At 40.1% G+C, this 22,458-nt stretch overlaps 1 protein-coding gene across 1 annotated transcript in view; it reads right to left on the minus strand.

The window, feature by feature from the left end:
- NUP133 (nucleoporin 133) overlaps nt 1-22,458 on the minus strand; it is a 50,759-nt gene that overhangs the window by 26,410 nt on the left and 1,891 nt on the right. Inside the window, exons 2-12 of the mRNA XM_029931178.1 lie at nt 22,185-22,303; nt 19,867-19,970; nt 18,598-18,705; nt 16,883-17,017; nt 16,114-16,284; nt 14,080-14,235; nt 13,714-13,784; nt 7,669-7,816; nt 6,206-6,353; nt 4,758-4,915; nt 1,015-1,106 (exon numbers count right to left, since the gene is read on the minus strand). Of these exons, the coding sequence (XP_029787038.1) occupies nt 1,015-1,106; nt 4,758-4,915; nt 6,206-6,353; nt 7,669-7,816; nt 13,714-13,784; nt 14,080-14,235; nt 16,114-16,284; nt 16,883-17,017; nt 18,598-18,705; nt 19,867-19,970; nt 22,185-22,303 (1,410 nt within the window). The remainder of the gene's footprint in view (nt 1-1,014; nt 1,107-4,757; nt 4,916-6,205; nt 6,354-7,668; nt 7,817-13,713; nt 13,785-14,079; nt 14,236-16,113; nt 16,285-16,882; nt 17,018-18,597; nt 18,706-19,866; nt 19,971-22,184; nt 22,304-22,458) is intronic.

The raw sequence follows: 22,458 nt of genomic DNA on the forward strand, positions 1-22,458 counted from the left end.
CTCTCTCTGCCCCTCCCCTGCTTGCAATCTCTTTTTCTCAAAACACGTAAATAAATAAACATTAAAAAAATAAATAAAAGAGAGACAACTATTATGCATTTATGAATTCAATAAATACATGTCGAGTACTTACAACATGCCAGCACTGGGGGCAGAATGAGAAGACATTAAAAATGCTCCAAGACTTCAAAAAGGATACGGTGTCACGAGGAGCCCAAGCAGTTACGTGTACACTACGACAGGGAACGAAGGGTGCTCCAGAGCACACAGAAGGGAACCCAAACCCGTCCCCGGGGCAGGGAGAACTTCCTGGAGGCAGAGGTGGAGAAGCAGAGGCCGCAGCTAGGGCAGGAGCCCGAGGCCGAGCTGACTGAGAGAGCACGCGTCACACCCATGAGTAAGTTCTGTCTGCATCTTATGAAAGAACTGAAGGCCCTGGAGGAGGAGAGCCTGCTAGATGACAAGAGGGCACACAAGCAGAGAGCTGGCCAGCCAGAGCCCCCAAACTGTGAGCGAGACTCGGCTGGGCGGCCCGCAGCTGACCTCGGACAAGGAGCCCACAGCGCCCCGCCCCCAGGCTGCAGAATCATGAGCTCTACTAACCAAGCCACTCAGATCTCTGGTGATTCTGCACCCGACAAAACTCAGTGAATACGCCAAGTCTGCTTTCTTTATAACATCAATAAACCTTTGTATGCAACTTAATTTGCCTTCACAATACACATAAAACATGCTTCAAGATGCCTTCCAGGATCACCACTGTTAACAGCACACTGTTACCCGGTAAGTGGAGGGTATGTTAACCGTGTGTCTTCCTAGAGCAGCTGCCAGCCTCTTGCGCCTGCTGAGCGCAGAGTAAGTTCGGGAAGGCACCGAAGCTCAGCAAACAGCAGCTGCTTGGTGGCAGCATTCCCCCTGCTTGCTCCCCAGTCAGCACACAAGGAGGACAAGGTGGGAAACTGTGTGCTCCGCCGTCAGGTAAATGAAGCCGTAACTTTAAAAACTGTTTCCTACCTGCAGTATTGCAGAAAAGCAGCTTTTAACACTTTGGTTTTGTCTTCCTGGGCTATGGTTTCGTTCTTTGTAGGAGCCTCAAACACCATACTCTGTCAAATGAAAACTGTCATTTAGAGGTGAAGATATCAGAATGCTCTAAATTACTGGACTAGAAACGGGACCCACCTATGACGGCAATAACACAGACCCACAAGCTGGTTAGTATGCACTTCACACTAGTGGCATAAGATACTTACTGAAACAAGATCAAATGGACCAAATGGTCAACAAAAGTCTTATCAAAAAGGTGTATATAACCAAAGCAGTCTTGGAAAAGAAAAAACTATAAGTATCACAATCCTAGATATCAAGTTATGCTACAAAGCTGTAGTAATCAGGGGCGCCTACGTGGCTCAGTCGGTTGACTGTCTGACTTTAGCTCAGGTCATGATCTCATGGGTTCGAGGCCTGCATTGGGCTCTGTGCTGACAGCTCGGAGCCTGGAGCCTGCTTTGGATTCTGTGTCCCCCTCTCTCTCCCCTCCCCTGCTTGTGCTCTGTCTCTCTCTCTCTCTCTCAAAAATAAATAAATGTTTTAAAAAAAATTACAAAGCTGTAGTAATCAAAACAGTATGGTGCTGCCACAAAAACAGATACACAGATCAATGGAACAGAACAGAGAGCCCAGAAGTAAATGTGCAATCACATGATCAATTAATCTATGACAAAGGAGGCATGAACATGCATGGGAAAAAGACAGTCTCTTTGACAAATGGTGATGGAAAAATACCAGCTACATGCAAAAGAATAAAACTGGGACCACTTTCTTACACTGTACACAAAAATAAACTCAAAATCTGATTGAAGACCGCAATGTGAGACCTGAAACAGTAAGAATCCTAGAAGGGAGCACAGGCAGTAATTTCTCTGACATCCACATTTCTCTAGATGTGTATCCTGAGGCCAAGGTAACAAAAGCAAAAATAAACTACTGGGACTAACTCAAAGTAAAAAGTTTCTGCACAACAAATGAAACAATGACACTAAAAGACAACCTACAAAATGGGAGAAGACATTTGCAAATGACATATCTGATAAAGGATTACTAATATATAAAGAATTGATGTAACACCCAAAAAACAAATAACGCAATTAAAAAATGAGAAGACACGAACATGTCTTCTTCAAAGAAGACACACAGATGGCCAACAGACACATGAAAAGATACTCAACATCACTCATCACCAGAGAAATACCAACAAAACCACAATGAGATAGAACCTAACACCTGTCACAAAATCAAAAACACAAGAAACAAGTGCTGGCAAGAATGTGGACAAAAAAAGGGACCCTCGGGCCCTGTGGGTGGGGATGCAAACTGGCGCAGCCACTGTGGAAAATGGTAGGGAATTCCTCAAAAAGTGAGAAGTACAACTACCCTGGGGCAGCTGGGGGCTCAGCTGGTTAAGCGCCTGACTCTGATCGCAGCTGCGGGGTGTGGGGTGGAGGCCGAGTCTGGCTCTGCGCAGGGTGTGGAGGCTGCTGAAGATCTTCCCTCTCCCTCTGCCCCTCCCCTACTCGCACAGACACTCATGGAACACCCTTCAATCCAGCAATCACACTGCTGCATATTTACCCAAAGAATACACAAACACTAGCTTAAGAATATATAAGAACCCCTATGTTTAGTGCAGCATTATTTACAAGAGCCAAATTATGGAAGCAGCTCACGTGTCCATCAGTAGGTTAGTGGATAAAGATGTGGTGTATATATATATAAATAATGGACATTACTCAGCCATAAAAATGAATATTTGCCATTTACAACAATATGGATGGATCTAGAAAGTATAATGCTAAATGAAGTCAGTCAGAGAAAAACAAATACCATATGATTTCACTAGTATGTGGAAGAAACTAAACAAATGAACAAAGAAAAAGAAGAGACAAAGTGAAAAACAGACTCAACAACTATAGAGAACAAACTGGTGGTCACCAGAGGGGAGAGGAGTGGGGGAATGGGTCAGGTGAAGGGGATTAAGAGTACATTTATCACAACGAGCACTGAGTAATGTACAGAATTACTGAATCACTATATTGTATCCCTGGAACTAATGTAACACACTTTATGTTAACCATCCTGGAATAGGGGTGCCTGGGTGGCTCAGTAGGTTGGGCGTCTGACTTTGGCTCAGGTCATGATCTCACAGTTTGTGGGTTCAAGCCCCGCATCGGGAGCCTGCTTTGGATTCTGTCTCCTTCTCTCTCTGCTCCTCCCCCGCTTGCATTCTGTCTCTCAAAAAATAAATAAGCATTGAAAAAAAAAACTAACCTGGAATAAAAATAAAAAGAAGATGAATTGACTCGATTTATTTTTAAGAGGTATATATAACTCAGGGATTATACTGTGAGTAAAATTATCTGGGGGTTTTGTTATAACCCACACAATCTTTTATAGGTTTGCTCTTATACAGTTCATCACAATGTATGTTACTAAGAGTAACAGTTGATTTTAAGTTTAAATAAATATTTAGAAAATTTTTAAAGAAGTAGATTGCTCTAAGATAGCTTCAGAACATACAGCAGTATTACAAAACCACAAGGCTACAAAAGAATAAAAGTAAAAAAATTATTACTTTCTGTTGAAACTACCAAGTCATTTTAATTTTGGATTACAGAAATAGTCTATTTCACATTTCATTCAGATGGAAATTACCCCACATGATATTAATTTAGTCTTCTGTAAAAGAATGGTACAAATCTACAGATCAGGGTATTTCAGGTTTCAAGACAGAAAAGAGCCTGGTGGTCTGTACCCTACGAGCATCGCCACCCAAATCTCTGTGACCCCAACGACCACACATGGAGACGGGAACCAGAAGGAACGGCGGGTGACAGAGCAGAGAGGAGATGCCGCAGATCAGTGTGGGTGGTGCAGGGACACATCCTGCTGGGGATTTGCGGACAATGAAAAGGAAAATTCCAAGATGATCATAGATGTAGAATTTCTAGAGATTTGACTATTGGGAAAACCATACTGAAAGGCACTTAAACAGTTATTTGAGGCTGTTAGAAGATGGGCCACTTATTAAAGAAGAATAAAAGCAAATATAAAAATAGTCCATTAAAAATTCTAAGAATCACATAAAGTTGAATACTGGAGGAAATGTAATGAGTATATCACTTGACTCAGTGAACCATAAACAATATTCACATTGTCACTGAAGGACGATACAGGTAGAGGAAGGAGTGTAAGTTACCCTAAATCCTTATCTTCTGTAATAGGAGATCAAGAGATGTCTAAAACTGGGAAATTAAGAGATGGCAATATACAATATTACTTAGAAGTATGGAGAAAAATACCAGAAGACCCTGCTGAAAAACCTAAAAGGAATTGGTCGCTTCCAGAAAGGAGAACAGAGGAGATCAGGGAGATAAAAGACTTGTTTCATCACAACTCTTTTAAAACTATTCAACTAAAACATTTGAGGGAAATATCTAAGAGCACCTTGGTGGCTCAGTCGGTTAAGTGCCTGACTTCAACTCAGGTCATTATCTCGAGATCTGTGAGTTTCAGCCCTGCATCGGGCTCTGTGCTGACAGCTTGAAGCCCGGAGCCTGCTTCAGATTCTGTGTCTCCCCCTCTCTCTGCCCCTTCCTTGCTCATGTTCTGCTCTCCCTCTCAAAAATAAACATTGTAAAAAATTTTTTCTTAAAGGAATACTCTAATAAAAATTTAAAAGTCCTATGGAACTACATTACCTCATTGCTTGGTCCAGCAACTGAAGATGCTATGGAATCTTCAAGGTCTTCTGCTAATATGGACACATTTTCCCTTGATGTAATAGACACCAACCCACTGTTTCTAGAAAAAAGAATAGGAAGACCACCGCAGGAACCAGCTCCCAAAATACTATCTCCTAAAAGAAAGAAAATATACAAAATTACATTACCAAAAAAAAAAAAAAAAATGCTTTCTAAAATCTGCTACTCAGGGTTGTGGGATTGAGCCCTGGGAGGGCAGAACCTGGTTGAGACTCTCTCCCTCTGCCCCTCCCCTGCACACACTCTCTCTCTTAAAAATAAAATATAAATAAAATCTACCACCTTAAGCAAAAAAATCATTTTGATATAATAAAAACATTTTTTCCTTTTCAATATTCCTACTTAGAACTCAGCTTTTTAAAAATTTTTAAATTTTAACTCAGTCAGTTTAGTGTCAGACTTCGGCTCAGGTCATGATCTCACAGTTTATGGGTTCGAGCCCCAAATCGAGCTTTGTGCTAACAGCTCAGAGCCTGGAGCCTGTCTTCAGATTCTGTGTCTCCCTCTCTCTCTGACCCTCCCCTGCTCATTTTGTCTCTCTCTCTCTCTCTCTCTCTTAAAAATAAATAAAACATTAAAAAAAAAAACAGAAAATTTTTGAAAGAAAGAGAGGGAAAGAAAGAAAGTTAGAGCAGGGGAGAGGGGCAGAGGAAGACAGAGAATCCCAGGCAGGCTCCATGCCCAGTGTGGGGCCTGATGTGGGGCTCAATCCCATGACTGAGAGATCATGACCTGAGCCAATATCAAGAGTCAGATGGTCAAGTGACAGAGCCACCTAGGTGCCCTGTATTTTTACTTACTAAGTTAGGCAAAGGGGAGGGGAAAAAAGTCTATGCTTGTTCAATGCCTTCATAACAAGGCTCTTGTGTTTAAACTAGAAAATCTAGGTTCCATCCTATTGCCCTACATGGATTTTGCCCTCTGCCCAATCTCTTTAGATAAAATTCCTGATTAGACCACCTGCTTGGCTTTTTTTCACTCCTGGCTGGCTTCCCCTGCCTCCACGCCCATTCCAGCCGCCTCACATGAATCCACCATCTGGGAGTAGCCTAATCCAGAGATTTGGACAAACTTCCTTAAAGAACAGCAACTCAGGATAAGTTATTATAACTAGGAATAAGCAATTACTTCTCTTTCCATCAGTTCTCTCCTTCCTGGCTTCTTCTGGAGAAAGTATTACTATTTCTGCCCACAGCACTGTGGGAACTGACCGCCCTCTGGTCTCTCAGTAGGGCTGGGACTTCAGCTACTACCTGTATCGTACTGAGTGAATGTCTCAGTGGCACCTGGAGGTACCATGCTTCAAATAACACTTATGGAAAGGAAATAAAAACTGCTAAGAATGACCGAGTTGTTAATCATCTTTTCTAAAACCGAGACTGTACCTTGGCTATTAAAGACAATTTTCTCCTGAGGAAGAGAAAGCTTCCCGGTTCCTGTTGAGCACACACAGACGGCATTCTCAGTGTACAGATAAGCAGTCTGGTTTGAAAAGTTTGGGACCATCAACCGACACATAATCAAGTCTTCAGACTGAAAATTAAATTTAAGATTACGTTTAATAAGAATTAAAACTGAAATACTTGCTTGTATAATTCTGTTTACTATCTCATAAATATGATAAAATAATTCAGATTGTCCTTATGAAAACCTAAACACTACCCTCAGGATGATTTATAAAATAAGTTTACAAACATCAATTACAGAAACCATTTGTAGATCTGTAAATACTTAGCTAATTTTAAAAATAATCCCGTGGTGGTAAGATTTTAACTAAAAGCTTATAACAAATGTGACAAAAGAAAAAAAATATTTAAGAAACAAAACAGGTGAAAAGGGGGAGAGAAGCGAAGATAAAAACAGAGAGGGAGCTACACCATAAGAGATCTTACATACAGAGAACACAGTGCAGGCTGCTGGAGGGGGTGGGCTGGATGGGGGATGGTCATTGAAGAGGGTGCTTGTTGGGAGGAGCACTGGGTGCGGCATAAAAATGGTGGGTCACTAAATTCTACTCCTGAAACCATTATTACACTGTGTGTTAAGTAACTTGGCTTGAAAATAAATAATTTATTAGGACATGACAAAAAACAATATAAAAACCCAAAACAAAAATATACTTAAAAAAAGGACATAAGTAAGTAGGTTCTTACTTCACTGTGGAGATATGAAGCACAAGAAAAGAAGTTCATTTGCTCATATATAAAATCAGAAGCAGAAATAGAAATATGACCTAATTAAATGAAATCAGCAAATATATACTGTTTGTTATTAAAGAAGTAATTTTATAAATAAAACGTTAAAAGGGGTAGCCTGTGATTTAATTATGAAACTATTTTCTTTATACCTCTTTTGCACTGCCTGAAAAATCTTAACACTGAGCATGTTTTTCCTGCATAAACAGAACTATGAGGTTTGGTTGAAATAAAAGAAAAAATTAAATGATTTCCTTACAGTATTTAGTTACAGTCTTACTAAGAATAAGGATTTAACAAAATTAGGTACTGTACCACATAAGGCCAAACAAAATGAATTCACAGTTGTTAAGGCCTTTCCTTATGAATGGCATCATCATTAAACATATCTACAATATTAAACAACTGCTTGCTGTCAGCTGCTTCCACTCTCATTTAGCTAAGACTGAGTAAAGGAATGGATCTAAGCTGGCAAACAAAATACAATGCCTAAAAACTGGCTGTTTGAAAATATTTCCAATTGATCTGCAGATCACTCTCTTAAAATGATCTCTGAGCCTGCAATGGCGAGGACAAACAACTCCTAGGAGTTCAGTTACTCCCAGGAGTATGTTACCGTCATCTGTAATTTTATTTACAGATAGACACCTTACCTGAAAAGGTGGGTTATATTGAGTGACTTCTACAGTTACTACATCAGACATTTGGTGGCCATTATCTTCTACTGTTATCAGAGAGTAATAGACGAGACACGGATTGTCTGCTGGGTGCCATGCAGCTGCCAAAATCAGGAGCCCATCACTAATCAATGAGAAGGAAAAAAAAAAATCTATAGCCTCTTTGGAGGACAGTTTGTCAGTTTCACATATAAATATATACTGACCACCCGACCTAGAAATCCTACTCCTAGGTATTTACCCAAGACAAACAGAAACTTAAGTTCACACGAAAACCTGTGTGCACATAGGCAGAGTGGCTTTATTTGTAGCTGCCTACAACTGGAAGCTCAATATTCTTCAACTGCTGCATGATGAGCCCTGGTAATTCTACTGGAGGAAACTACTGAATGAACATCAAATGCATTATGCTAAAAGAAAGAAGCTTGTCTCGAAAAGCCATACACTGTATGATCCTACTTATACGGCATTCTGAAAAAGGTAATAAAACTACAGGGACTGAAAACACACCAATAGTTGCCAGGGGTTCAGAATGGAGTAGGGGCTGATTACAAAGGGTACGAAGGAATTTTTGGGGTAATGGAACTATTCCTCTCCTTGACTGTATCCCAAATTAGTGTGTATTTATCAAAACTCACCTAATTATACACTAAAATGGGTGACTTTCACTGTATATAAAATAAATCTCAATAAATCTGACTTAAAAAAAAAATCAGGGGCAGCTGAGTGGCTCAGTCAGTTGAGCATCTGGCTTCGGCTCAGGTCAAGATCTCAGGATTTGTGGGTTCGAGCCCCACATCAGGCTCTGGGCTGACAGCTCAAAGCCTGGAGCCTGCTTCAGATTCTGGGTCTCCCTCTCTCTCTGACCCTCCCCTGCTTGCACGCTCTCTCTCTGTCTCTCAAAAATAAATAAAAAACATTAAAAAATTTAAAAAAAAATCAAACTGGGCGCCTGGGGGGCTCAGTTGGTTAAGCGTCCAACTTCGGCTCAGGTCATGATCTCACGGTCTGAGAGTTCGAGCCCCATGTCAGGCTGTGTGCTGACAGCTCAGAACTTGATGCCTGCTTCAGATTCTATGTCTCCCCTCTCTCTGCCTCTCCCATGCTCACACTCTGTTTCTCTCTCTCGCAAGAAAAGAATTTAAAAAAAAATTTTTTTAATGTAAAAATCAAATCATCAAATGCAGGGACTGGCAAAGCATAACCCTCAGGCTGAACTGTGCCCAAGTGAGTTTTTATAAATGAAGTTTTACTGGAACACAGCCATAACCACTCATTTCTGTGCTGTCCATAGATGCTTCGTGCTATCGCTGATTGAGCAGAATTGCAGTGAAGACCACATGGCCCCCAAAGCCTAATAAGATAGTCTGGGCCCTTCACAGAAAAGGTTGCCAAACCCTGGCCTAATCTGTTCTTTGAAGTTTACTCTGGTCCAAAAGAACACTTTGTTTTTTTTTTAATAGTCAATTATAAAAATTTCAATGTGAAAACAACCTTTTTCTACCTTAAAGCTTCTATGCTCCTCTTAAGCCTATCAAAATCAGTACCTTCAACAAAGATTTAATGGTCTCTATCCACTCCAAAACATTCATAATGTTAATTATTAACAATTTCCATTCACGTTTCAGAAAGATTAACAGGGTGGTAAGTGCCCTCTACTGACAACTAAAAACAAGAAACGGAAAAAAACCCAGAAAACAAAAAATTGGAAGCTAGAGACTCAATGACCTGCCACTCCAAACCAGGCCGTCCTAACATAGTTCTTGTTTCTTTCTCACTGTTTTCTTTACTCAACTCCTGAACCCTTAGGACTTCTACTTTCTTGAAAGAAATCTAAAAATATTGGTCCAAACTTGTAACATACTGGCAGTGACCTAAAGAGCTAATACAGGACATAGAAGAACTTCACATCTAAAAAGGAACCAATGGACGGGGCGCCTGGGTGGCTCAGTCGGTTAAGCCTCCGACTTCGGCTCAGGTCAGATCTCACGTTCGTGGGTTCGAGCCCCGCATCAGGTTGTGTGCTGACAGCTAGCTCAAAGCCTGGAGCCTGTTTCGGATTCTGTGTCTCCTTCTCTCTCTGCCCCTCCCCCTCTCATACTCTGTCTCTCTCTGTATCAACAATAAATAAAACACTAAAAAAAAAAATTTAAAAAAAAAAAAGGAACCAATGGATTAAAAACCTGAATGTGAAACCTGAAACCATAAAATTCCTAAAAGAAAACACAGGCAGTAATCTCCTGGGCATCAGCTTTAGCAACTTATTTATGGATATGTCTCTTCAGGCAAAGGAAACAAAAGCAAAATCGAATTATTGGGGCTATACCAAAATAAAAAACTTCTGCAAAATAAAATAAACTACCAACAAAACAAAAAGGCAGCCCACTGGATGGAATTTTGCAAATGCTATATCTGATAAGGAGTTAATATCTAAAATACGTAAAGAATTTCTACAACTCAACAAAACTAAAACCCAATTTTAAAAAAGGGAGAGGGTCTGAATAGACATTTTTCTTCTTCTTCTTTTTTTTTTTAATATTTATTATTTATTTTTAAGAGAGACAGAGCATGAGCGGGAGGGAGGCAGAGCGAGAGGAAGACAGAATCTGAAGCAGGTTCCAGGCTCCCAGATTTCAGCACAGAGCCCAACCCGGGGCTTGAACCCACGAGCCATAAGATCATGACCTGAGCCCAAGCCGGATGCTTAACCAACTAAGCCACCCAAGCTTCCCTGAATAGACATTTTTCTAAAGACATACAGATGGTCAACAGCCACATGAAAAGATGTTCAACATTTAGTAATCGTCAGGGAAATGCACATCAAAACCATAATGAGATTAACACCTTACACAAAAAAACAAGCATTAACAAGTGTTGGTGAGGATATGGAGAAAAAGGAGCCCTCAAATTCTGTGGGATTGCAAACCTGGTGCAGCCACTATGGAAAACAGTGTGGAGGTTTCTTGAAAAATTAAAAATTGAAATATCATAAGATCCAATAATTCCACTACTAGGTATTTCTCCAAAGAAAACAAAACCACTAATTCAAAGAGAGATATGCATCCTTGTGTTTGAGAGAGAGAAAGAGAGAGAGCAAGTGAGAGCACACAGGGGAGGGGCAATGAGAAAAGAGGACAAAGGATCTGAAGTGGGCTCTGTGCTGACAGTAGTGAGCCCAATGCAGGGCTCAAACCCATGAACCATGAGATCATGACCTAAGCCGAAGCCGGATGCTTAAAGGACTGAGCCACCCAGGCGTCCACCCCTATGTTTATTTCAGCATCATTTACAATAGCTGAGACAGGGAATCAATCCCAGTACCCATTAACAAACGAATGGATAAAGAAGATGGAGTATTACCCAGCTATAAAAAAGAATGAGAATCTGTCATTTGTGACAACATGAATGGAACTAGAGAGTATTATGTTAAGTGAAATAAATCAGACACAGAAAGAAAAATACCATGCAATTTCACTTACATGTGGAATCTTAAAAACAAAACAAATGAAAAACAACAAAAAAAGACTTCCCAGAAGGGAGGTAGGTGAGGAAATGGGTGAAATAAATAAAGGGGGTTAAGAAGTAAAAATTTCCAGTTATAAAATAAATAGGTCACAGAGACGAAAAGTACAGCCAAAATACAAACATAGAAAAGGAACTGAGTATGGTCCTGGAGAATGCAATCTAGAAAATACCAAGGACAGAGGTATGGTTGGTTACACCCATAGTAAGGCTCTATGTTGAAGTTGCTTTAAAGACTGCATCAGAGCGCCTGGGTGGCTCAGTCAGCTATATGTCCGACTCTTGGTTTCAGCTCAGGTCTTGGTCTCACGGTTCATGAGTTCGAGACCTGCATCAGGCTCTGCACTAACAGCATGGAACCTGCTTGGGATTCTCTCTCTCTTCCTTCCTCTCCACCCTTCCCTTTCTCTCAAAGTAAACACTAAAAAATAAATAAATAAAAATAAAATAATGACTATATCACTGGGTGATAAGGAGTGCCCTTCGAGTCATGGAGACACATCTAACAGAATTCCTGAGTGGTGCTAGGTCAGGCTTGAAAAGCATCTTCACTTTCTAAAAAACATGAAGCTGTTTTAGGTAGGAGAGATTATAGAACAACAGATAATAAAAATTTTGCAAACCAGAAAAAAGGTAACAAATTTTTATGTGAATATAAATAATAGAGCTATGATTTAAGAAATCCAACTTCATATTTAAATTTTCTTTTAATGATTTTTATTTATTTTTGAGAGACAGAGACAGTGTGAGCAAGGGAGGGTCAGAGAGAGAGGGAGACACAGAATCTGAAGCAGGCTCCAGGCTCTGAGCTAGCTGTCAGCACAGAGCCTGACGCAGGGCTCGAACCCATGAACCGTGAGATCATGACCTGAGCCAAAGCCGGACGCTTAACCAACTGAGCCACCCAGGCGCCCCTCAACTTCATATTTAAAATGAAGCTGAGGGACGCCTGGGTGGCTCAGTCAGTTAAGTGTCTGACTGCAGCTCAGATCATGATCTCACGGTTCAGTTCATGGGTTCGAGCACATCGTGCTCTGTGCTGACAGCTCAGAGCCTGGAGCCTGCTTTGGATTTTGTGTCTCCCTCTCTCTCTTCCCCTTCCCCATTTGTGCCTCTTTCTCAAAAATAAACTTAAAAAGATAAAAATAAAAAAAAATAAAATGAATCTATCTGAATTGTGTTGTATTAGTAATAATCTAGTAAAATAACTTATAAGCCTGTTGACTGAAAATGTGAGCTTTAGTTGCAAACTGGCCAAAATGGTCAATATATCAAGGATCATCAATGAGCACCAGGAAGACAAACACTACTCTTAAATGAAGAAATGTATGCAGACACGGATACTCCGTACAGGTCCCCAGAGGGAGCGGCAGGAGAATGAGAGCCGTGTCTCACAGGCCCCACAGCATCTTGTTCACATGACAGAAACGGGGGAAGGGAGCCAGGGTCTGACCCCGCACAGCAATTCCTAAGTACGTTTCTCTTCTCTGTTTTCAGCCCATGTCTCCATGCTGAAAAGTTTATGTGAAAAATCGTCTGCTTCATATGCCCATGTGTGTTGTGTCCTGCCAGCAGTTCTAAGTTAGTGACAGTGTGGTAAAGATAAAAGAAAACAGATCAACTATATTTAATTAAAGCATATATGGAAATTCAGTATATACTATTGTTTTCACCTCTTTGTTTATATAAAGTTTTAGAAAGTATAAAGAAGGACCTCACTGACAGTCTCAAGAGCATGAGAAATTATACAGCAAAACTGTAATATCCTTCCAAGAAACATACAGAATTTGTTCTACTAAACTGTTCTAAAACACATAAAAACTGCCCTTAACTCCTCAAGTTGTGTCTTGCAGGATTCCAAGTTGTACGTTTGCACTGACGATGAGTTTCTCATGGAAGCCATGTTACCAATGATTTTTAAGTCCCATATGACCTTTGTATTAAAACTAAATAAGACAAGATAAATTAAACTTCTCAGACTAAGCTGGGATCATAAGCACCACACAGAGCCTTGTTTCCGAGAGGAGATTCACTGTGACTATAAACTCTGGGTTCTCACTTGCATTGGCAAGACAAAACCTCACCCCACCTTCCTTTCTCCAACACAGCCATAGACACAGCCTCGCTACAGTGAAAGAGCGGGCCAAGTGTGCCTGGTGCCCCTACTGAGAAGCGGAGGACGGCAGTGCAGAGCACCCCCCGCGCGGGGAGGGCGTCTCCCAGCACTGAGACGCTCCAGCCACGAGAGCAGGAAGGAGGGGTCTCGAACTAGGGCAGGCAAGTAACGTAAGAACACACAGCTGAAGGCTGAGAAGTGCCTACGTTTCTCAAATGGGCCAGCATCTCTCGAGAAAGAACACAGAATCATTCAGTGAGGTACAACAGTATGAAAAGAGGAGCATTAGAAGAACAGACAGCAAGACGGCGCATCATTTTACAATAAACATCATTTTCCCAAACAATGGCCTACATGCTTTAGCAGGCAGACGAACTGCTTACCAGTTCTGCTTCAGATCCAAATACCGAACGTTGACCCCTTCTTTAATAGCTTCATAGTTACTCTCAGATCCCTACGTGAAAACATCCATAATGTAAGCTCCTGGCATGTACTGTTTTTTACCTTTATTCCCAGCACCTACTAAACATTCAAATAGCTACTGAATAAATAAAAATAATGTATGCATTTAAAAAATTACTAGGTAAATCAGTGACTCCACTATTTCTAGAGACTGAATGCACCTTTTCTGCTTACCTGATGGCTAAAAACCATGCACTGCATTGCAATGTCATCTAATAAATAAAGAAACTAGCATTCTCATATAGCCATAAATGTGAATTATAGAAATGAATATTATTGTTCCTTACCCAAATAGCATCAGTAATGTTTTCCTTCAGAGCTCTGTTTATATCCCAACTATGTGCTTGTTTTTCTGAGGAATCATCTAATTCCCATTTACTGATGTTTGAACTTGTCAGGCTATAAAAGCTTGCTCTCTCTCTATCCCAAAGGACACTTGAAAGCTGCATGGAGAGAAGAAAAGTCAAGTTTATAGATTTTTTAGTTCAAATGTTAACGAACTATTTTTGAAATCTAAATTTTATATATTTTATGAGTATTCTATTAGTAATCTTGGTAGAATTCTTCATTTAGGATTCAAAGAAAGGAGTGATCCTACAATGAACCTTGACAGCCAGGTAAGGTTTTCATCGGCAGAAATATGAAAGCAGACAGCCCCCAAAGAGCACAGCTGGGAGTCGGGAAACGTGTAAGGTTTTTCAAAGAGCAACCTGTAGGGGCGCCTGGGGGGCTCAGTGGGTTCAGCATCAGATATCAACTCAGGTCATGATCTCATAGTTCATGGGTTCAAGCCCTGCTTCAGAATCTGTGCTGACAGCTCAGAGCCTGGAGCCTGTCTTCGGATTCTGATTTCCCTCTCTATCTGACCTTCCCCTGCTTGTACTATCTCTGTCTCTCAAAAATAAATAAAAAACATAACCAAAAAAAAATTAAAAAAGAAGAGCAACCAGCAGTCCTGTTACATGGAATATAGACTCTAACTAGAAGAGTAGAAATAATGCTCCAATGAAAAATGAGGGACACACGGCACAGAGTTTTGAATGTGAATTTATAAACCTAGTAAGCAAGGGAAATATTTTCAATGGCTTTTGAACTCGAGAGCTGTGTTATAGGAAAGTGAATGTGGCAGGGATGTTTAATGCTAGTTATATGTAGGTAGGTTATTTTGCCTTTTCAAGTATACACTTGGTTATGAAGTACAGATGTGTTATTGTTTTTTTTTTTTAAGGTGGGCACACATGATTGTTTTGAGCTGGAACCCTAATTTTCTCCATTTCTCCTGCCACTGTGATTCTGGCCACTAATGGGATAAGGAGGCCAACAGTGAGTAAACTGAACTGGCACCAAGAGCTTACAGGAAATTTAGCAAGAGTTTAGGGCAAAAAATGGAAGCAAAAGATAGGGATGAAAATGAGACAAGATAGAAGTGAAATCTACAGTATCTGGTAATTAAGGAATTTATTGTAGTAGGAGATAGACGCACAATCAAGGTTTTATACTTGGGTCACTGAAAAAAAAAGGACAGGGTCATGAACAGGTCAAAAGTGAAACAAGTTTTATACACAGTTTTGGTGCAGAAAATGGGAGACAAGAAAGAATAAGAGCAATTTGTTTTCAGACATGTTGGGTTTTAGGTTCGAAGACCATCAAGAAAGCAGATGGTGAGAACAATCTGCAATTAGAAGGAAAGAGCACAGTGCAGAGAAAACGTGCTTTCCGTCCACCTGTGCCCGGGCATGGAGTTGTTCTGTAACCTCAGGCAGCGTACATAACATCACTGAGGCCATATTCTCATCTGCCAACTGGGAGGAAGCGCGCTATGTCACAGGTGATTGTAAGAATTGTCTCGGTAACAAACAGAGCACCGAGTAGACAGCGGATGCTCCATCAATGTTAGCTGCCATCCGCCTCCCTTCACTGGTCCAGAGCCTGAGGCAGAAGCCCAGCCGACAGACATAATTTTGAGTCATCCACACAAACAGCGGCAGTAACGAGAGTGCACACACTTTCAGTTAAGTCTAAGAAGCAATCCTGGTCTTTAAACACATTTATAATTTTACATGACAGTTTTAACTCAAAGAACATACTTATAAAAGAATCCATATGATTTATTTAAGAATATTAAAGTTGCACTGTCCGTGAGAGGGTTGGTATGGCATCTCATTTGATCACAATGTATATGCATCGCTGAAAAGAGCAAAGGTTTTATTTCATATACACTAGTGTTCATACGGAGGCAATACCAACTTCATAGGAAACTTCCAACTTATTGATTTCATTAAGAAACAGGCTCATAAAACAAAGTTATTTCATCAACTTACAATGAGATCAGTACTTGGAGATAAAATCCCCAAAAGAGAAGAAACCTTGCGACCAATTCCTGAAAGCATGCCTTGTCCCTGAGGCAGGATATGTTGATGAATCTTGCCTAAACTTTCAGGTATCAGTCGAATCAGCTGGCTTCCCGATGAGGACAAAATAAAACTTTCTCCCTATCAACAAATATTGTGAAATTTGTTAAGCATCTATAACTCAGATAAAGAACATTAAACAAAAAATGCTTTGATACAGAGATAAACTACCATCTGTCCCTTAGAAAAAATCTAGAAGAATAAAGAAAGAAAATGTTATTTTATTAAAATGATTTACTTTGAATCCATTCACATACTACTACCAGTTCTACATATAAAACCTCCAGTTGCAATCCTGTCTTTTTAATTGCATATCTTAATTCTGATCTTTAAATCACAGGTTCATCACATTACAGGTTCAACAAATCAAGTACCACACTGTATTCTTTGGCAAACCTGCAGAGTAGTACTTTAGCAAACCCGTCTTCATAATGTCTAAGGATTTTAAGTCACTGTCAGAAAATGTTTCTGAAGGAAATGAATACCACTGGCCACCATCCAATACTGGTATCTGAGTCCTAGGAGAAGGGCTTTCCTTTGTCCAACTGCTCAAATCCCAGACCCTTACACTCTTCTCTTGGCTCTTTAATCCCTCTACGGCCGGTATGGCCTAGTCATTCAGGTCTCACTTCCCAAATTACAGCCTTCCAACAAATATAAACGAATACCTATCATATACCTGCACTGCTGTTAGGAAACTGCAAGTCTTATCACCTCCCAAATCTACCGCAGTCTCTGTGTAGATGTCTTCACTGGCAAGGCTCGGCCAATAGCGGACGGATCCTTCCCTGGTGACAACCATGACAGCGACGGCCTTGAAACAAGAGCGTTAACACTCAGCAATCACAGTGAAAAGGAAGACCCTAAAACTAACAATGTGGTGACACTGATCAAAAGAAAACAGGGCAACTTATTATTTGATTAACAGAAATTAGGGGGAGGAAAAAAAACCTCTTTTTTGTATTTTAAAAATTATCATACTATAAAATTGACTTTTCCTTTTGTGCAGTTCTATAGATTTTAACCCATGTATAGACCCATGTAACTACCACCACTACAAGGATACAGCACGGTTCCGTGACTAGGGGGTGCTCTCTATCCCTCTGTGACCACGCCTGTCTCCTATCCGGACCCCAGCAGCCACTACTTCCAGCATCCCAGTTTCATCTCGCTGAGAATGTCAAGCAGATGAAACCATAGAGAACGCAACCTTTAAGCACTGGTTGGTCTCACTCGTTGGCATGTCTCAGAGATACATCCAGGGTGTACCTTGTATCAAGAGTTCATTCCTTTCCACTGCTGAGTAGTGTTCCATTCTGTGCACGAACCCAACTGTTTATTCATTCACTTGCTAAAGGACATTTGAGTTGTTTTCATTTTGGCTACCATAAATAATGTGATAAGACAATAATGTGACATGAAAGCCGTAACATTCACGTATAGGTAAACAGCCAAGAATGGAATTGTTGGGTCATAACAGCAAGTGTATTTTAACTGTATTAGAAGGTGAAAATCATGTAGTTGTACCATTTTGCACGCCCGTCAGCCACGTATGATTTCCAGTTGCTCTACATCCTGGTCAGCACTGGCTAGTTCAAGTACTTTGTGTTTTGGCCCCTATAACAGGTGGTATTGTGATAGCTCATTCTTGTTTTAATTTGCATTCCTCTAACAGCTAATGGTGTGAACATCTCTGTGACATCCTTATATCCTCTTTGGTAGCATGTCTGTTCATGTCCTGTGCCGTTTCTAAATTGGGTTGTCTGCTTTACTACACTCTGAGAGTTTGTTTTACATTCTAGATGTAAGTCCCCTGGGGACAGATGGCCTAGACTGTCTCCCAGTCTGTAGCTTGTCTCTTCATTTTCTTGTCAGTGTCTCTGACGCCAAGTTTTTAATTTTCATGAAGTCCAATTTATCTGTTTTTCTTTTATGAATCATGCTTTTGGTGATTTCCAAAAACTCTTTGTCTAACCCCACATCATGATTACTTTCTCATGTTTTCTTCTAAATATTCTGTATTTTGTGTTTTACATCTAGACCTATGATCCATTTTGAGTTAATCTTTGTTTAAGTTACAAGGGTTGGGTTTTTTTTTTTTTTTGCATAAGGATGACCAATGGTCCCAGCACCATTTACTGAAAGACTATCCTTACTTCACTGAACTGCTCCCACAGCTCTGTCAAAGATCAAAGGGACACCTCTTTGTAGATCTGTGTCTGCACCCTCCATTCTGTCCAATCGTCCTTAGGTGTCTCTTTGCCAATACTAGTGTCTTGCTTCCTGTAGGTTTATAGTACGTCTCTGAATCAGCTTGGATAATTCCTCCAATGTTACAACTCCCTTGTTTAAAGACAAAATATATATATTTCAAGAAGCATTTACATCACCCACCTGAGTAGAATGTGCTTCACCTGAGGTAGCAGAATAAGAGAGAGCCACCAAGTCAGCACTCCAGTGGAAGTCACTAGGTGGCAGCTGAAGCTCTTTGCAAACAGATAACTAAAGAACAAACCCAAACAAAAATCACATCAAATCCGATTTTTTGAATATGCACCCGACTTCACAATTTCCTTTCCCTGCACATTTCAGAATCTGACTCATTGCTGGAAATATCATTCTACAAATATACTTTTTTCTCACATCTTTTTGATCAGGTTTTCATCAGGCCCTTCAGTAATTTTAAAGCAAAATATTTCAAGAGACATAGAATCCAAAAAACCTAAGAGCTAGACCAGACTCTGAATATCAACTAGCCCAATATGTTTCCAGACTGCAGACTTTTATGTCTGCAAGACTTAAGAATAGTCATACTTCCCTTAAATCTGATAACTCTTCATGGGCCCCAGGACTCCCCCTCACCTATGCTATGTTAACTACAAATACTATTTTCTAGGCAGAAGTACAGAGGCCCGCAGACATGAAGAGTTTAAGTAAGAGTCCCCAGCTCCAATATAACAATGGCCCAGTAATAGTGACCAGGGAGTGGCTGCAAGAGAGTATGCCTCATCTGGAACAGAAAGGAAAACAGGCCGCTGAGGATAAGCTCCTAGAAACACAAATGATAACCCCATGTGAGAAACAGACAACCGAAAGTTAAACTAGCAATTGCTAAAACTGGTATCATTTTTTCCTATTAAACACCATTCAGCTGATTCAGTGAAACATAGTCCTATCTTGGGAATATATAAACTCAAGGTCGCCTGGGTGGCTCAGTCAGTTAAGCATCACACTCTTGATATCAGCGCAGATCAAGATACCAGGGTCATGGGACTGAGGCCGGCATCAATCACGTAGCCTGCTTAAGATTCTCCCCTGCTCTCTCAAAAATAAAAACAAAATATTAAAAAAAGAAATAAGCTCAGTTCATTAGCTTATGTAGGCAGCATTTATTCTTAAACTTCATTAGGCAGACTGATATGACATTCACTGAAAATTTTAGTAACATGGATCTTGTTTAAAATTATTAAAGGGGAAAAGCTTTTTCTCCCCAATACAAAAACGTGTGTGTGTGTGCTCAGTAATTCATACCACTACGAAAATGCAAATGTGATGAGTAAATTCAGACTGCTGCCTCCAACAACTCTGAAAATTTAGAGTAAAAATTACGAGCCAGCTGGTAATTCTCTCCTGTCTCCTTCTAGCTCTCTAAAGAACCATTACCTTAGTAACAGGTGACAGAGCAATCTTCCAAATAATGAGTTTCTCTTTGCAGACCAGACAAGCCCATCCACCTTCATCTATGTGAACAGTCAACTGATCATCAACTAAAAACAAAAAAAAGAAGAAAGTACATAATGTACATATTTAACCTTAAAGAACGAGTAAGAAAAACTGTAAGAAAAAAAAAGAAAGAGTAAAAACCTTAAAATTCCTTATACCATTATCTTCTTTATGGATACATTCTTTATTTAAAAAAAAAAGTAATTACCACAGATAAAAAAGATTCATTCATATCAAAAAACGCTCCTGAGTAATTCAAGAGTTAGAGTCATTAATATTCAAAATAAAAGAGACATTTAACTTTGATAACCACTTTTAGAAATGTATCTTAAGGCAAAAGGTAAATTTCAGGCTTAGGTTTACTATCTTTTATGGTTTTTTTAAAATTATTATTTATTTTTGAGACACAGAGAGAGACCGCACGAGCAGAGGAGGGACAGACACAGAGGGAGACACAGAATCTGAAGCAGACTCCAGGCTCTGAGCTGTCAGCACAGAGCCCGACACGGGGCTCAAACCCACGAACCGTGAGATCATGACCTGAGCTGAAGTCAGACACTTAACCAACTGAGTCACCCAGGCACCCTGGTTTACTAACTTTTAATATTGACTATAAACAAGTATCTTACTTTCTACAATATTTAGTAACAGTCGTAATTTTTTGATATAGCAACACAATAATCTCTCCCATTAAACATATATAAAAATTTGAGAAAAAGTGTTCCTTCAAAAGAACATGACTTTCAAGTACTTTCTTTAAAGTATGATGAATCACTTCATTATATGCAGACATCAAGAGTTATAGTCCCGTATTAAGTGAGAAAACTAAATTAGTATATTGCTGTCATAAGCACTGGTGGTAAAACTCAGCTAAGCGAGCTAGTCCTGCAAACTTAACTGATTTGAGCTCCGCTCTCTGCCTAGAGCAGGTAAGAAGGGCAAAATAAAAGGCACCAATAATGTACAAGCTAAAATACTAAATCATGCCTAGGCTAAGTGTGGGCTTTCTGCTGAATGAGAAGAGCTGCTCAGTACTCTGATTTCCTGAAAGCGATGTACCAGCTCCAAATACTCTACTGCTAAGCCTGTGAGGTCCCTGACTTCACACACAGCACCTGGTAGGTTTCCATATCCGGAAAAGTTCTTCAAGTTTATACTACCTTATGTTTACATATCCTGATTTCTAGGGACTCTGTCCTCTGAGGCTGTGTACTATTTGTTACGAATAGTCCGGTGGCATGAACCAGGAGTCTGTTAAAAAGTTTAAATACAATTTGAGCTGAAATTTTTAGAGGACTAAAGAAAAATATAATATACACTATATATAATTAAAACAAAAACAATGCATGATAGAGGTTACAGTGGAGGTTTAGTTGTCCGAAAACCAGTGTACTTGGGTTCCCCAGGACTCACAGGCAAGGTATATAAGTTCAAGTTGATGAGAAATATTCCTTCTTCTACAATGGAGTACTTTAAACTTATCTGTCATTCACAATATGAAATACATTTTACATCATGATGCAATTTAAATAAAACAAACAAAAGTTATGTAACAATATTATATCAAATGCACTCTGATGTTCTGCTGTCAGTGTTTTTTAAGTGCTGGCCATGAACCACTAAACTGATTTCAGACACTACCTGCAGTTTGAAAAGCAATGTTTCAAAAACTCACAAAAATCTAGAACTGAATCATAAGTAAAAATGACTTGGGCAGATCACTGAGGATGCTGTGGACTTGGCTCCTCCAGTCCCCCAGCCCCTTACCCCACTGCTGCCTTTCTGACACTTGTGTGACCACATCTTCCAAACTTCCGCTCGAATTCTCTGCCAACAGAGTCTTCTAAAGGTGCTCTATCTGCACTGATAACACAATTGTGTACATACAGCCTGTGGGACACTACACAGGATCTAGAAATGGAGGCAAGACTTGATCGTACTGCATTATTGTACTCATAACGTGAGTCAGCGGTTTTTTATTTTAAGCTAAGCTTCACACACGTAATCAAATTTTGAAACTGGACTGAGTTTTGCAGATGCAGGGTTTCCAACTACTGAAGAAGTAATCTGTGCTAAAAATGAACTCACTCTGCTTCTCAAATTTATTATATTTTGCAATTACAGGGAAAACTAAATGTTACCTGTTTCTACCCCATTTGCGTGAAGGTATACCAGAGAAAGCACAAACTTCAATCTCAGACCCAGAGAGAGGCTTCATTTTGAATTGCTAATATAGGCAAATGGAAGAGGACACTCACCTTCAGCCAATGTTAGGGCTTCCATTATCTTAACAGGGAGAGAAGATCCAAACGTTTTCACATCATAGTTCATAGACTCAGTCACACAGTGGTGCGGCAGTACCCGTGTAGGCGTTCCTCTAAAGAACAGAGACCGTACTATTTAAACCATAATTTGCGTCAGGCTCTGTGCTGACAGCTCAGAGCCTGGAGCTGCTTCAGATTCTGTGTCTCCCCTTCTCTCTGCCCCTCCCCTGCTCATGCTCTGTCTCTCTCTCCTTCAAAAATCAACAAA

The sequence above is a fragment of the Suricata suricatta genome, chromosome 2 (assembly GCF_006229205.1).
Source record: "Suricata suricatta isolate VVHF042 chromosome 2, meerkat_22Aug2017_6uvM2_HiC, whole genome shotgun sequence".
Taxonomy (NCBI): Eukaryota; Metazoa; Chordata; class Mammalia; order Carnivora; family Herpestidae; genus Suricata; species Suricata suricatta.